Raw genomic sequence first — 13,995 nt, 5'->3', positions numbered from 1 at the left:
GCCTTGTTCAGGATGGTCTTGGCTTAGACTCGACTTGACTTATCACTCAGAGGAGAGCTGCAGGTTTCTGAGGGGGCGGGCTCTAAAAGAGACTGTAGTCGGACAACAAAGTCAACCTGACTATGGCGGCTCTCGCGGCATTTGCCTTCTTAGTTGCAGACAGAGTGGAACACAGCAGCAAACCAAACCAAGAGGATATATATATATATATATATATATATATATATATATATATATATATATATATATATACACACACACACACACACACACACAGGCAACATGTGGAAATAAATGAATGACATCCCATGTACAGGAAGACATTCATTTGTATTATCATTCTATGTTTGTATTAAAGTGATGGTTCCGAGTAAAATGCACCCTAGGTCATTTCCACCATGACATCCAGCCAAACACCCCCTCAGAAGCATTTTTAGTGATGGTCAGCATTGGTCAAGATAGGGCTATCAGCCGAATGGCTTAGTACTGGCGCTAATGGCACATCTTGATTATCTGGTAAATTACCCCACTAATAATGCATGGAATGTTACCAAACGTCTGCAGTAGTACACAAAACGAGGCATTTGAAAGTTTGTAAGTACACCAGGAGTTTATTTAAAAGAACACTTTTGAAAGCTTCTATCCTCGGCTGCTAATGTTACCGCAGCGTAGACGCCACTTCCGTGTTTACCCCGCCGATGCCGTGACGCGAGTTTCACACGAGAGTATGAAAAAGTTTCCCTGAATTTTTAGTGTTGACAAGTGTTCTTTTAAATAAACTCCTGGTGTACTTACAAACTTTTAAATGCCTTGTTTTGTGAGTATCGGGATATACACACTGTACCATGGCGCTAGTACTAAGCCATTCGGCTGATAGCCCTATCTTGACCAATGCTGACCATCGCTAAAAATGCTTCTGAGGGGGTATTTGGCTGGATGTCATGGTGGAAATGACCTAGGGTGCATTTTACTCCGAACCATCACTTTAACCAGACCTCACATCATATAAATAGGCCTACTCACAACACAATGCACAGAACTTTAGATCAAGCCATGAGATCAAAGCGACCAAAATCATTTCACCACAAGGTGACCTGGACAAGGACCTGAACACACGTCATTGAACTTTTAGCCAATAGAGAACCATTCCGCTGTAGCGGAGGTGTGGACAAGCCGGTTGCAGCCGCCGTAGACCGCGCTGCCAAGCGCTGCAAGGAGCGGCTCTTAAAGACTTGCTCCCGCGATGTTTTGGGTCACGTGATATGGTCGCAACCCTGTGACGTCTTTGCAGTCGGCTGCTAAGTCGGACACAATTCTAGCCATCATGCATCGCTTTCAACCCACAATACATCACGCTAGGTAGCGCGCTGCAGGCGGCTACATCAAGGCGAATACCCTATTGTCATGAAGTTGGGTGTGTGCTTAGCATTTACAATGCATTCTGGGTAAAAAGGTAAGGAAGTGTAAACGTGTCAATATGGTGAATATCAAAAGTGTTTGTTTTCTTTTTACTCCATTGAATATTGAATATTGAATCGCCTTCGCCCAATGACAGCTGGGATCGGCTCCAGCCCCCCCCCCCCCGCCCCGAATACAGGATAAGCACAGGAGTGGCTTCAGGTGTGTCATTTTAGCCGTTGCCGTAGTTACCGCTTAGCATAATATTCCAAGGAAACTGTATACCGCTAGTCGGACCAGTTTGGCATTGCTGCGCACGTTGCCGTTGCTGATTACATTACTCATGACATTACTGATGACATTGCCAACAACATTTCCGATTACAATGTTGCCCAATCTAATACCTGGAGATGAATAGGAAGCTTTCTGGGAAATGTTTTGAGGGCTGCAACTAATATGCACACGCATAAAAAACATTTCTAAAGAACTGGACGGAGTCATGAGCCTTGTTCAGGATGGTCTTGGCTTAGACTTGACTTGACTTATCACTCCGACGAGAGCGGCAGGTTTCTGAGGGGGCGGGCTCTAAAAGAGACTGTAGTCGGACAACAAAGTCAACCTGACCAGGGCCGGAGTGGGACTCATTTTCAGCCCTGGAGTTTCATACCTCAGACCGGCCCACTTTAGATCACGACCTATTATATTAAAATAATGTAATTATAACTTTACATGTTAAGCATACAATAGCGCACTGTTCTCTAAAGCCTTGTAATTCCGTGTATTTTTTCTAAAATAATTCCAATTCAGTGGAAGTAATGGTTGCTTCACAATGGGGATTTATTTCAACATGAGTGCACATCTCCACCATTATTCTTTGCAACACAACATCCTTTTCAACAAATTATAAAAGTTCAAATTTCAAAAGTTTCAAAGTTTAAACTCGGTAATACCGGTGTTGACACGAGTGTATTACTCGGTGTGAAAATGTCCACAGCGCGGCAACCCTAGTACCATTGCATATGGCTATGACTGTGTACTAACTTCATTAAAATCAAGGCATTGCAATGTTTACAAATCGCTATACGTGGGTCTTTCTCAGAATCATTGAAAAACGTCCACACCGCAGACATATTAGCGCTTATCCAGACAAGCGTGTGCTGGCCGCGCTTTTTTGTTGTTTCGGTGATAAAAAGTATTTCGGCCGAGAACCGAAAATGCGCTTTTGGACCATTTTCGGCCAAAGATTTTCGGTGGCCGAAAATTCGGTGCATCCCTAGTTACAACGCTACGCAATTCTTTGACTTGATAGGCTAATTAATTCACTTGAACGGTGCAGGTAAAGTTGCATTTTGTTCATTATCTTGTCTTACCCGTTTCATCGTCTTCATTGGTCGTTTCAGACCGCGAGCACGTTTGAATGAAAAAGCTGCCGATTTTTGCACATTTGGCTGCATCTGTCTCCAGGGCTTTTCTCTTTTTAATCCTCGCTTTTTCTGCGCCACCCTTGCTCTTTTTATTTTCCATTTTGGGTTATTATTTTCCTTGTACATTTGTGGTTGGAGCTAGGCAAACACCACTGAAGTGTGCGGACTAGTGCACGAAACGTACGTTACGTCAGGCTGCGTCTGCGTCTGTTTCTTGTTGGTGGGCGTGCCCTTAACCTGCGTCCGCGTCCCAGTTTCATTGGCATGATCTAACAGACCGCCAGCTCCCTGATATGACCAGCGACAGCGGTAACAGCATACACGTGATACCCACTCCACTCAGTGCCATGACTGAACACCGGCACAAAATAAATAAAAATAATAATTGAACACCGGCCCTCGCGGCCCAAAAGTCAGACCGGCCCACCGGGAATTGTCCCGGTCCTCCCGATTAGCCACTCCGGGCCTGAACCTGACTATGGCGGCTCTCGCAGCATTTGCCTTCTTAGTTGCAGACAGAGTGCAACACAGCAGCAAACCAAACCAAGAGGATATATATTTATATATATATATATATATATATATATATATATATATATATATATATATACACACACACACACACACACACACAGGCAACATGTGGAAATAAATGAATGACATCCCATGTACAGGAAGACATTCATTTGTATTATCATTCTATGTTTGTATTAAAGTGATGGTTCGGAGTAAAATGCAGCCCCCCCCCCCCCCCCCCGAATACAGGATAAGCACAGGAGTGGCTTCAGGTGTGTCATTTTAGCCGTTGCCGTAGTTACCATTCAAGTTCACTCATTCGCTTAGCATAATATTCCAAGGAAACTGTATACCGCTCGTCGGACTAGTTTGGCATTGCTGCGCAACTTGCCGTTAGTGATGACATTACCGATGACATTACTGATGACATTGCCAACAACATTTCCGATTACAATGTTGCCCAATCTTCCCAGCATGCATTGCATGGTCATCTCAAACGAGCCAAACAACTCCAGAACACATTTTTCCCATGATCACACACAACCTCGACACAACACTGAAAACTACAACATTCAAAACACAGTGGAGGACTCAATGTCCCATCATCTTCCTTGGTTCAGTAGCAGCAAGGATGGGAACTTGATTACAGTTTTTTTAGATTGCTAAACGATGGCGGGCACAACTGCAGCTCCAAAACTCGAACACTCACCGTACACGTCAGTAAACATCACATCAGCTGCAGAACTCACTCCAAACTACACAACTCTTCACACACATCTCAAAACCGGCTCAGTGCAGCCAAACACTTTCAACCATCGTCATGGAGACGACACACACTGAGAGGAAAAACACTACCATCACACACCAACACACACTACAGACAGACAGGTAACCAGACTATCACAGGGAGACATGTAGAGACAGACAGGTAACTAGTCTATCACAGGGAGACATGGAGAGGCAGACAGGTAACCAGTCTATCACAGGGCTGACATGTAGAGACAGACAGGTAACCAGTCTATCACAGGGCTGACATGTAGAGACAGACAACCATTCACACCTACGGGACATTTAGAGTCATCAATGAACCTATCCCCATCCTCCATGTCTCTGGACTGTGGGAGGAAGCCGGAGAACCCGGAGAGAACCCACGCTTACACGGGGAGAACATGCAAACTCCACACATAAGGAACCCGTGCCCGATCTTCGACATCATGTGACACAGAAAATACAGGCGGACACTGACTAACACCTGCTAGAGACGGGAGGGCTTGGCACTGTGTGGATGGTGCTGACTAATACCTGGCAAGCTCGTTGTTTCCCTTTGTGTATTGTCGTGCAGTTCAGTTCCAGGAGTTTTCCGGTCTCATTCTGGCGACTGAAACGTTTCCATCTCATAAAAAGATCCGTGTTCGCCTGCTGCTTCTGTTCTGACCGGTCTGTGTCTCCCTCTGCTGGCTCGACGGCGAACTGCAACCCACAGCAACCACAGTGGAATCAACGAGAAGAAACGGGATTAACAAAAACACCCGTGAGATCCGGATCATATTATATAAATATGATCACAACTAAACAGAATAAATCAATACAATTATTATGATGCGTTTATCATCACAGAATAACCGGGTTCCTCCTGGTCCAATGGGTCCTAGATTCCTCCTGGTCCAGTGGGTCCTGGGTTCCTCCTGGTCCAGGACCAGTGAAGATTTCATAACGTTTTACAGACAATATATAATATAATATAAATATAATGAATACAGTTGTTTTAAGGGCAATTTTCACCCAAAAATCAAACGTTCAGACTGCATCAGAGAGAAATTCCACTTTAATTTTTTTCATGAAAAGGTTTCAAAGTTCACAGCAGACTTGAAGGCACCGAGGAGGAAAGACAAACTGTAAACCTTCAAAATAAAAGCTCACTTTAGCTTAATTGGAAATTAAATGGAAGCGTCACAAACATCTGAGGCACTTTACTGTGAAACAACTTAAATATGGCGCTTTTATTTTGAAATGTATAACACGTAAAAATAAAAACAAGAAAATACAATAAAATGAAAACAGACAAATTAAATAAATTTAAAACACTAGAAATACTTTTTGGTAAATCTCATCATTTTGATTTGGTAAATACTTAGTTGCTAATATTCACAATGTCTTAGTCTTCAGTTCTGGTAATTTTATTTTTACTTGAATTAAAGATTGTCAGTTTAAATCATAAACTCTCATAATTTAATTTACTTAATAAAAGTTCACAGTTAAATGTTTTTACTACAAAATGTTAATTCTAGAAAAGAAATGGGTAATTTATTTTTTAATTAATTAGATGTTCTATTCTATTCTGTTATTAATGTAAATACTGAAATACTACTACTAATTATTATATTGCAGTACTTTAATAATACTACTTCAGTAGTAGATATTACTAATACTTAAGTAGTCCATATTACTACTTCGTCAGTAGAACATAGTAATTAAACTACTACATTGGGACCGAAGAGGAAAGACGAAGGCAGCAGACATCTCAGGATCCTTTCTGTTTACCTGCAGACCTGCAGGAGGAAGAGGAGGAGAGGAAGAGGGGGGAGGATTGGAAGAGGAGGAGAGGAGAGGAAGAAGAGGAGTAGAAGAAAAGAGGAAGAAGAAGAGGGGGGAGGAGGGGAGAGAAAGAGGAGGAGAGGAGGAGGTGGAGGAGGAGGAGGAGGAGGAGAAGGAGAGGAAGAGGTTAAACTTTGTCGTGGTCAGAAACTAAATAAATACATTTTAATTTTAGTATGTAGTAATATTAGTCAGAAAAGAAAAAGAGAAAAAACAGAAAAATATAAAAATACAGATTTTCATATTTTCACTGGCTTTAATGAAGTTTATCCAATAAAATAAAGTTTATTATCAGTAGGACGGCAGACAAACAGGATTAATATTAATAATGTAAACGTTAATAAAACAAGAAACAACCGAGTATGAAAATCTATTTGATATGTTAAACATTTTTATTATAAAATGTATTTAAATGGACTTTTTATGTTGAAACAAACGTTTGTTATCATTAATATGATACTAGAGGCTGCTGATCATCTTCATGTCTACCAATGGGTTTAATTATTATAAATATAATGAATATATATATAATATAATATACACACATACATATATATTATATATATGAATAATCTATATAATGATACATACCGGTAACATTATATATATATATATATATATATATATATATATATATATATATATATATATATATATATATATTATACATTACATACATATAATTTTTTATATTTTTATATAAATATATGTAATTAATAAATATGTGTATATAGGACGTCTAAATATTCTGAATTTATTTGATTGAAACAAATAAATTAAACATTTTGACTTATTAGGGTCCAAATGAAGAGAAACTCCAGAATGTTGAGTTCAAGTCCCAGTTTATATCAAAGTATTTACAGGTTCAGAGGCATCGATACAAGTCAACAAGTAGGCAAGTCAACAAGTCAGCAAGTCAACAAGTAGGCAAGTCAACAAGTCAGCAAGTCAGGAATTCATCAAGTCTACAAGTCAGCAAGTCTACAAATCAACAAGTCAGCAAGTCTACAAATCAACAAGTCAGCAAGTCTACAAGTCTGCAAGTCTACGACTGAATAAGTGAACAGGTCAACAAGTCTACAAATCAACAAGTGAACAAGTCAACAGGTCAGCAAGTCTATAAGTCAGCAGTCTACAAGTGAACAAGTCAGCAACTCAACAAGTAAGCAAGTCAACAAGTCTACAAGTGAACAAGTCTTTAAGTCAACAAGTGAACAAGACCGCAAGTTAACAAGTCAGCAAGTCTACAAGTGAACAAGTCAGCAAGTCAATAAGTCAGCAAGTCTACAAGTCAACAAGTCTGCAAGTGAACAAGTCTGCAAGTCAACAAGTCTGCAAGTCAACAAGTCAACACTTCAGCAATCAGCGGCTCAGCAGAGACAAACAGACTTCCAGTTCAGACGAAGCGATCCTATAGGACGGTTTTCCACCTGCAGCGTCCAATCAGGGACCAGTAACAGCCTGACGTGTGATGGACGGCCAGCAGGCGGCGCTCCACAACATTTATGGATGATGATGTTTGGCACAAATTTAAAAGCTTCAACTTCAAATTATTTTTTGTTTGTTTTTGAAAAACAAAAATTAAAATCTCTTTGCAAAGCAAATATAAAACAAATAATTGTCATCTAATTACAAGATAATAATAATAAATATGCATTTTAGAAGATTATTTTATATAATCCATAGATTCTGCAGATTAATAAATATTTCTGTATCATGTTGGATGTTCTGTTTTCCTCAGGATTATTACTAATATTTATTCAATAATATCAGTTTATTATGTTTTCCTCAAGACTCACAGACGGAAAACATTAATGTATTTGTTCCCGTAATCGTCTCCAGACCTCATCAATAATCTGGTTATTATCAACCAGATCATTATGATCCACAGAAAAAAGTCATCCCGCTGTAAAAAAAACAAAACAGATTGTGTTTTTGTTTCTCCACCCGAAAATAAAAACCCTTTAATCCACCATTAAATAAAAAGTACTCATATATTAATATTTATATAAAGTCAGAGTTCCCAAACGACAGAAAATAACAAAAACTCAGATCTTTCTTCTCTTTTTGATTCCCATAAAAACATATCTTTTTGTACTTTGGGCTTGAAAGTTTAGTGTTTCTGATCACGTTTATTGATCTGCAGAAGCTGAAGGAGGAATCTTCATGTTCCTCACATTCAACTCTGCTGGTTTGGATGCAGATCAGCTGTTCACCAGGTCAGCTGATCTGGAGACAGAAACAGAAACTTTCCTCCCAAAGTGAAACAGCAACGTAAACAATACAGCGTCCTCTCGACCGCTGATCTGAGGACAGCGTCCGAACACAAACCCAGCTAATCAATAATCAATCACCATCAAAAGACAGACATCAAGTTAAACTGATAAAGAGATTCAACCGATGAAAACATCACCATCAGTTTTCATCTTCATGTCTCATCAGAAACAAACCAGACTCAAACCCCGAAGTCACCAGAGAAAAGTTAAGACAAGACCAGACCAGACCAGACCAGACCAGACCAGACCAGACCAGACCAGGCCAGACCAGTTGAGACCACCAGAGAGGAACGACAGAAACGCCGGCATCTTTTGAACTTGTTTTTGTGGATCTGAAATATTTCCCTAAATGAGCCGCTTATTAATCTGTGAGGATGAATACTAATCAATGAATATTAATCCATGAATACCAATCGATGAGTGAAATCCCCGATGAGTATTAAACCCATAAACGATGAGAATCAATGTGATTTATGAACGACGGACTGAAGTTCTGGACTCAGAAACAATAAAATAATAAACTCCTCCAGTAGATACAACAATAATCAATCAATCAATCAATCAATATGTAACCAATATAGAATCAATTTACCATCAATATAGAATCAATTTACAATCAATATAGAAAGATCAATGATCAGCGTAAGGCTTCTCCTCTTTTCATTCAGTTAGTAACGTTTTAAGGCAAAGAGGGCGAGACAGGAAAAAGACAGACAGATGCTCCTGCTCCTCCTCCTGTTGTGCTTTGAGCCATTAGTCTGAGATCAGGACGGAGGAGACGCGGCGCCTCCTTCAGCTCTGAGGAGGAGGAGAGAGGAGGTTAGTGTTCAGGGAGGAAGAGCAGTTAAAACCAAACCTGTCGTCCTCCTCACCTCCTCCTAGAAGGAGCATGGTCAGATTTACAGCAGAGGAGCAGAACAGTGAGTCTCAGCTCTCCTCTTCTTCACAAACCCAATGTTAGTTTTCAGCTCATCAACTTCTCCTTTTTCATCACACGAGGAGGAAAAAGGAGGCAAGAAGGAGGTGTTGGTTTGGAGTTCAGGAGGCTGTGATGGAGAGCAGAGACGGAGCCAGGAGGAGAAGTTTTAAATTGACGAGGAGGAAAATAAAGAGTCTCCTCCTCTTTCAGAGTCAGCAGCTGCTCTTAGAGGCTGAGCTGAGGGGAGGAGAAGAGGAGGTCACAAGGAGGTCCTGTCCTCCTTTGGAGGGAGGAAAGAGGCGAGGAGGAGCTCAGATGGAGGTAAGCAGGAGGATGAGAGGAGGTCAGATGTCAGGAGGAGGTCAGATGTCGGGAGGAGGTCAGAGTCGGGAGGAGGTTTGGAGGAGGTCAGAGTCAGGAGGAGGTCAGAGGTCAGGAGGAGGTTTGGAGGAGGTCAAAGTTCAGGAGGATGTTTGGAGTTCAGGAGGAGGTCAGAATGAGGAGGAGGTCAGGAGGAGGTGCAGACAGGGAGAGGGAGTCACTTCACCAGCACTGACTTTGGCAGAAACGCCTCCAACTCGGCGCCTCCGTCCGTCCTCGGCGACCCCGATGACGCCGAGGAGGAGGAGCTCGGGGAGGAGGAGGAGGCACCAGCCGCCTTGGGGAGGCTGTACATGTAGACCGCGCCGATGACGAGCCCCGCCCCCGCCGTGAATAGGAGGTCCACGTGGAAGCCGAACAGGTAGACGGAGGTCACCGTGGAGACGATGATGGAGAAGGAGGTGGCGAAGCCCTTCAGGATGTTGTCAGCGTACTTCACCACCACGGCGACCAGCAGCCCGCCGAACGCCTGGTTGAAGATCACACACCACACCATGCCGGTGTAGCCGAACAGGAAGCCGTGCTCAGCGATGGCGGCGCCGTCCTGCCACCAGAGTCCCAGCATGCCGAGCGCGATGCCGAAGATGCCCAGCTGCACGTTCCTCATCCAGACGGACGCCGAGCTGCCCTTCAGGATCTTCTCGAAGTAGACGCCGGCAAAGCCCGACGACAGGCAGCTGATCACCACGGCAACCAGACCCACTGTGTAGTTCTGGGAGGAGCTGTCTGACACCGACTCCTTCTTCCCCTCCTGCTGCACCTGAGAGGGACATGATCAATAACCAGGATCAATCAGTCATCAATCAGTCAGTCAATCAGTCTTCAATCATCAATCAGTGGTGATGAGCCGCTTTAAAAACCAAACCAGTTTGATACTAAACCAAAGACCAAACCAGCAGACTGGAACATTACCAGACCAGGAACGAGGGCGGGGCCTCTAATGCACCACAGAGGAGGTGGGGCTTAGCACCAGAGAGGAGGCGGGGCCTTGTACCTGCACGATCGCGACTCCAGCAAACAGCAGCAGCAAAGAGACCCACTGGACCCGGGACAGGGACTTCCTCAGCATCAGGACACTGAACAGAGCGGTGGTGAGGATCTTCAGCTGGTACGTCACCTGGGGGGACACACAGAGACTCCTGAGACCAGAGACTCCTGAGACCAGAGACTCGCTGAGGGCAGAGACTCGCTGAGACGAGGGACCTGGGGTCGTCGTGGGTCAAGCTGAAGTGGATTCATCCGCCACTCAAACTAGTTCCCAACACAGTCACTGCATCCTCCTGTCTATCAGACAGGAAGTCGGGGGCGGGGCCTTCTCACCTGGAAGGTGGCGGCTGGCAGGTTGGAGATGGCGACGTACTGCAGGTTGTTCTGCAGCGTGTAGATGAGGGACGGGACTGCCAGCTTCAGGGTGTCTCGGTACTGGACCAGGATCGAGTCCACCAGGAGGAACGCTGTCTCTCTAACATTTACTGGACAGACAGACAGACAGACAGAGAGAGACACAAAGAGAGTGAGAGAGACAGACAGATAGACAGAGAGAGAGACAAACAGAGAGACATACAGACAGACAGAGAGACAGACAGACAGAGAGACATATAGACAGACAGACAGAGAGAGAGAGACAGACAGACAGAGAGAGAGAGACAGACAGACAGAGAGAGACAGACAAACAGACAGACAGACACAGAGAGACAGACAGACACAGAGAGAGACAGACAGACACAGAGAGACAAACAGACAGAGAGACATACAGACAGACAGACAGAGAGACAGAGAAGGCAAGACAGTTATAAAGTTAGTTAATTTAGTTATCATCAGTTGATCCTTCATGGTCTCAAACAGCCGGTCTCAGACTTCCTGTGAAGCAGAACGGGATCCACTCACGTCTCTTCTGCAGCAGGATGATGAGCAGACAGGTCACGACCTTCAGGATCTCTGCCATGACCACGGCCGACGTTGTGAAGAAGCGGTCGCCTGGCAACGTGCGGACGTACCGGATGCTGAGGATGAGTGATGCATTCTGGACCACGAGGACCGCCAGGCTGATGTACTTCAACCTCCTGTTGACTGCTGGGAGACCAGAACACCCATCAGAGACCACTTCCTGTCTCTAGAGTCCACCTCCTGTCTTCTAGAGTCCCCCTCCTGTCTTCTAGAGTCCCCCTCCTGTCTCTAGAGTAAACCTCCTGTCTCTAGAGTAAACCTCCTGTTTCTAGAGTCAACCTCCTGTCTCTAGAGTAAACCTCCTGTCTCTAGAGTAAACCTCCTGTTTCTAGAGTCCCCCTCCTGTCTCTAGAGTAAACCTCCTGTCTCTAGAGTAAACCTCCTGTTTCTAGAGTCAACCTCCTGTCTCTAGAGTAAACCTCCTGTTTCTAGAGTCCCCCTCCTGTCTCTAGAGTAAACCTCCTGTTTCTAGAGTAAACCTCCTGTTTCTAGAGTCCACCTCCTGTCTCTAGAGTAAACCTCCTGTTTCTAGAGTAAACCTCCTGTTTCTAGAGTCCACCTCCTGTCTCTAGAGTAAACCTCCTGTTTCTAGAGTAAACCTCCTGTTTCTAGAGTCCACCTCCTGTCTTCTAGAGTGTCTTTCTATCCATCAAGAAAACATCCAGAGAGAGAAACACCTTGTTGGAGCGGACAGACGTGTTGGAGCAGACAGACGGGTTGGAGCAGACAGACGGGCAACAGGAACTCTAATAACCTCTTGAGGAACCCTGAAGCAGACGGGTCCAGCAGCAGAAGAATGTCAGTGTGTATTAGTACTTTTACTTGTAGTGGAGTATTTCCTCAGTGTGCATTAGTACTTTTACTTGTAGTGGAGTATTTCATCAGTGTGCATTAGTACTTTTACTTGTAGTGGAGTATTTCCTCAGTGTGTATTAGTACTTTTACTTGTAGTGGAGTATTTCCTCAGTGTGTATTAGTGCTTTTACTTGTGGTGGAGTATTTCCTCAGTGTGTATACCGGTAAGTAGTTTTACTGTAGTGAAAGACTGTGTGTGTGTGTGTGTGTGTGTGTGTGTGTGTGTGTGTGTGTGTGTGTGTGTGTGTGTGTAACCACACCTTTACCAAACAGCCACGTCACCAGTCCCCCCCCGTCCCCCCCCTTGATGGCTCATTAACACACCTGGGACTATTCCCGTTTAGTATGCTGTTAGCAGCCTGTTAGCATTAGCCGTGGACCTCCGTCCACTCCAGCAGCACCGTCACCGACGGGTCAGTGAGCTCCACGTTAAATAGTTTCAGACCGGTAACCAGCAACGTTAGCCTCCCCCGGAGATAAAGCACGCTAATGTAGCTACCGGTAGTTTAAATTAAAATGACGAAACTATCTCTATTAAACACCTGGACTGATGTTTAATCATGTGTCAGCCGTCTCACTAGTTAACTTTACTGGTTATCTGTATATATAATAACCCTCCATAAAGTTGAGCTGCTTATTAGCTACCTAGCCTTTATCGTACCTGTGAGTAAATACTTCATTACTTTAAACTTAAAGGAATAAATATTTGCTGATGATTATTGCTCACCAGCGCTCCCATCAGAGAGCAGCCCAGTAAGCCCAGTTTTAGAGCCACCCGGGCCGTGTGAAGTTAACCCCCCCGGGCTCACCTTCACTCTGACTCCGGCTCGCTCCCTTCTCCTCCGCCGCCGCCTGGCTGTGGCTCCCCGCGGCCATGCTGCACCCTCTGCCCCGCCGACCGGACCGAGCCTTCGCCCCGCGCTGCTCGGCTAACGCTCCGCTAGCCTCCCCAGCTAGCGACGCGTTTCTCGAGTTTCAGACCCCAAAACCGGAGCGCCGACCTCCGGGTTTGCTGTTCGGGTTAACGAGGCGGGAGGAAGACGGGCCGTCAGACCGATAATAAAGCCGGACCTGAGGTGAGAGGAGCCCGCGGAGGAAGATCCGGGACCATCGGGATGAAAACACTGTGGAGGAGCTGAGGTGTTCAGGAAGTGGAGCTGCTGCTGCAAAGATAGGAGGAAACAGGCGGTACCACTCTGAGGGGAATATGACATAATGTAATGTAATAATTAATATAGTATATCATTTTTATATAATGTAATATATCATGTCATGCAATATAATATGATATTAATTACACTATATTATTTAATATAGTATATAATTGTATATGATACAATGTAATGTAATATGTCATGTTATGAAATATAATAGATATACTTTAATATAAATTACATTATATTATTAAATATAGTATATCATTGTTATGTCATGTAATATCTCATGTAACTTAATAAAATATGTATAATTCAATTTAATATACATTACATTATTTAATATACTATAATATACGTTTTATATAATGTGTATATATAATATGTCATATTGTGTAATATAGATATAATTGATTTAATATCATTACATTTTATTATTAAATATATTATATGTTGTAATAAGTTTCTAAAGTTATCTTAAATAGTAAATCTCACTTTACCAAATATATTTATGGAACAAAAAAAGATAA

At 43.3% G+C, this 13,995-nt stretch overlaps 2 protein-coding genes across 5 annotated transcripts in view; one reads left to right on the top strand and one right to left on the bottom strand.

Moving 5' to 3' along the window:
• The window catches only part of bcap31 (B cell receptor associated protein 31), a 43,108-nt gene extending 34,397 nt beyond the window's left edge, over positions 1–8,711 (top strand). The window contains exon 6 of the mRNA XM_084014973.1: positions 6,746–8,711. Coding sequence (XP_083871099.1) covers positions 6,746–6,988 — 243 coding nt within the window. The 3' untranslated portion in view covers positions 6,989–8,711. The remainder of the gene's footprint in view (positions 1–6,745) is intronic.
• On the bottom strand, positions 5,146–13,473 carry slc35a2 (solute carrier family 35 member 2). 4 transcript variants are annotated; one of them, XM_084014956.1, is made up of 6 exons: positions 13,121–13,473; positions 11,397–11,582; positions 10,830–10,981; positions 10,504–10,626; positions 9,686–10,269; positions 5,146–5,887 (listed from the first exon to the last, which is right to left on the bottom strand). In XM_084014956.1, the coding sequence occupies exons 1-6, from the start codon at positions 13,185–13,187 to the stop codon at positions 5,860–5,862; spliced, it is 1,140 nt and encodes a 379-aa protein (XP_083871082.1). In that variant the 5' UTR covers positions 13,188–13,473; the 3' UTR covers positions 5,146–5,859. The 4 variants fall into 4 exon arrangements, 3 of the variants coding, with proteins under 3 accessions (XP_083871082.1, XP_083871080.1, XP_083871081.1); XR_014597571.1 differs by lacking the exon at positions 5,146–5,887 and adding an exon at positions 8,866–9,007 and having other exon boundaries at positions 9,082–10,269; XM_084014954.1 differs by lacking the exon at positions 5,146–5,887 and adding an exon at positions 8,866–9,007.
• Positions 13,474–13,995: the final 522 nt, after the last annotated feature.

Source organism: Eutrigla gurnardus (genome assembly GCF_963514095.1).
Source record: "Eutrigla gurnardus genome assembly, chromosome: 8".
Lineage (NCBI taxonomy): Eukaryota > Metazoa > Chordata > Actinopteri > Perciformes > Triglidae > Eutrigla > Eutrigla gurnardus.
The sequence above is the reverse complement of the archived record's forward strand: the minus strand, read 5'-3'. Positions and strand labels throughout refer to the sequence as shown.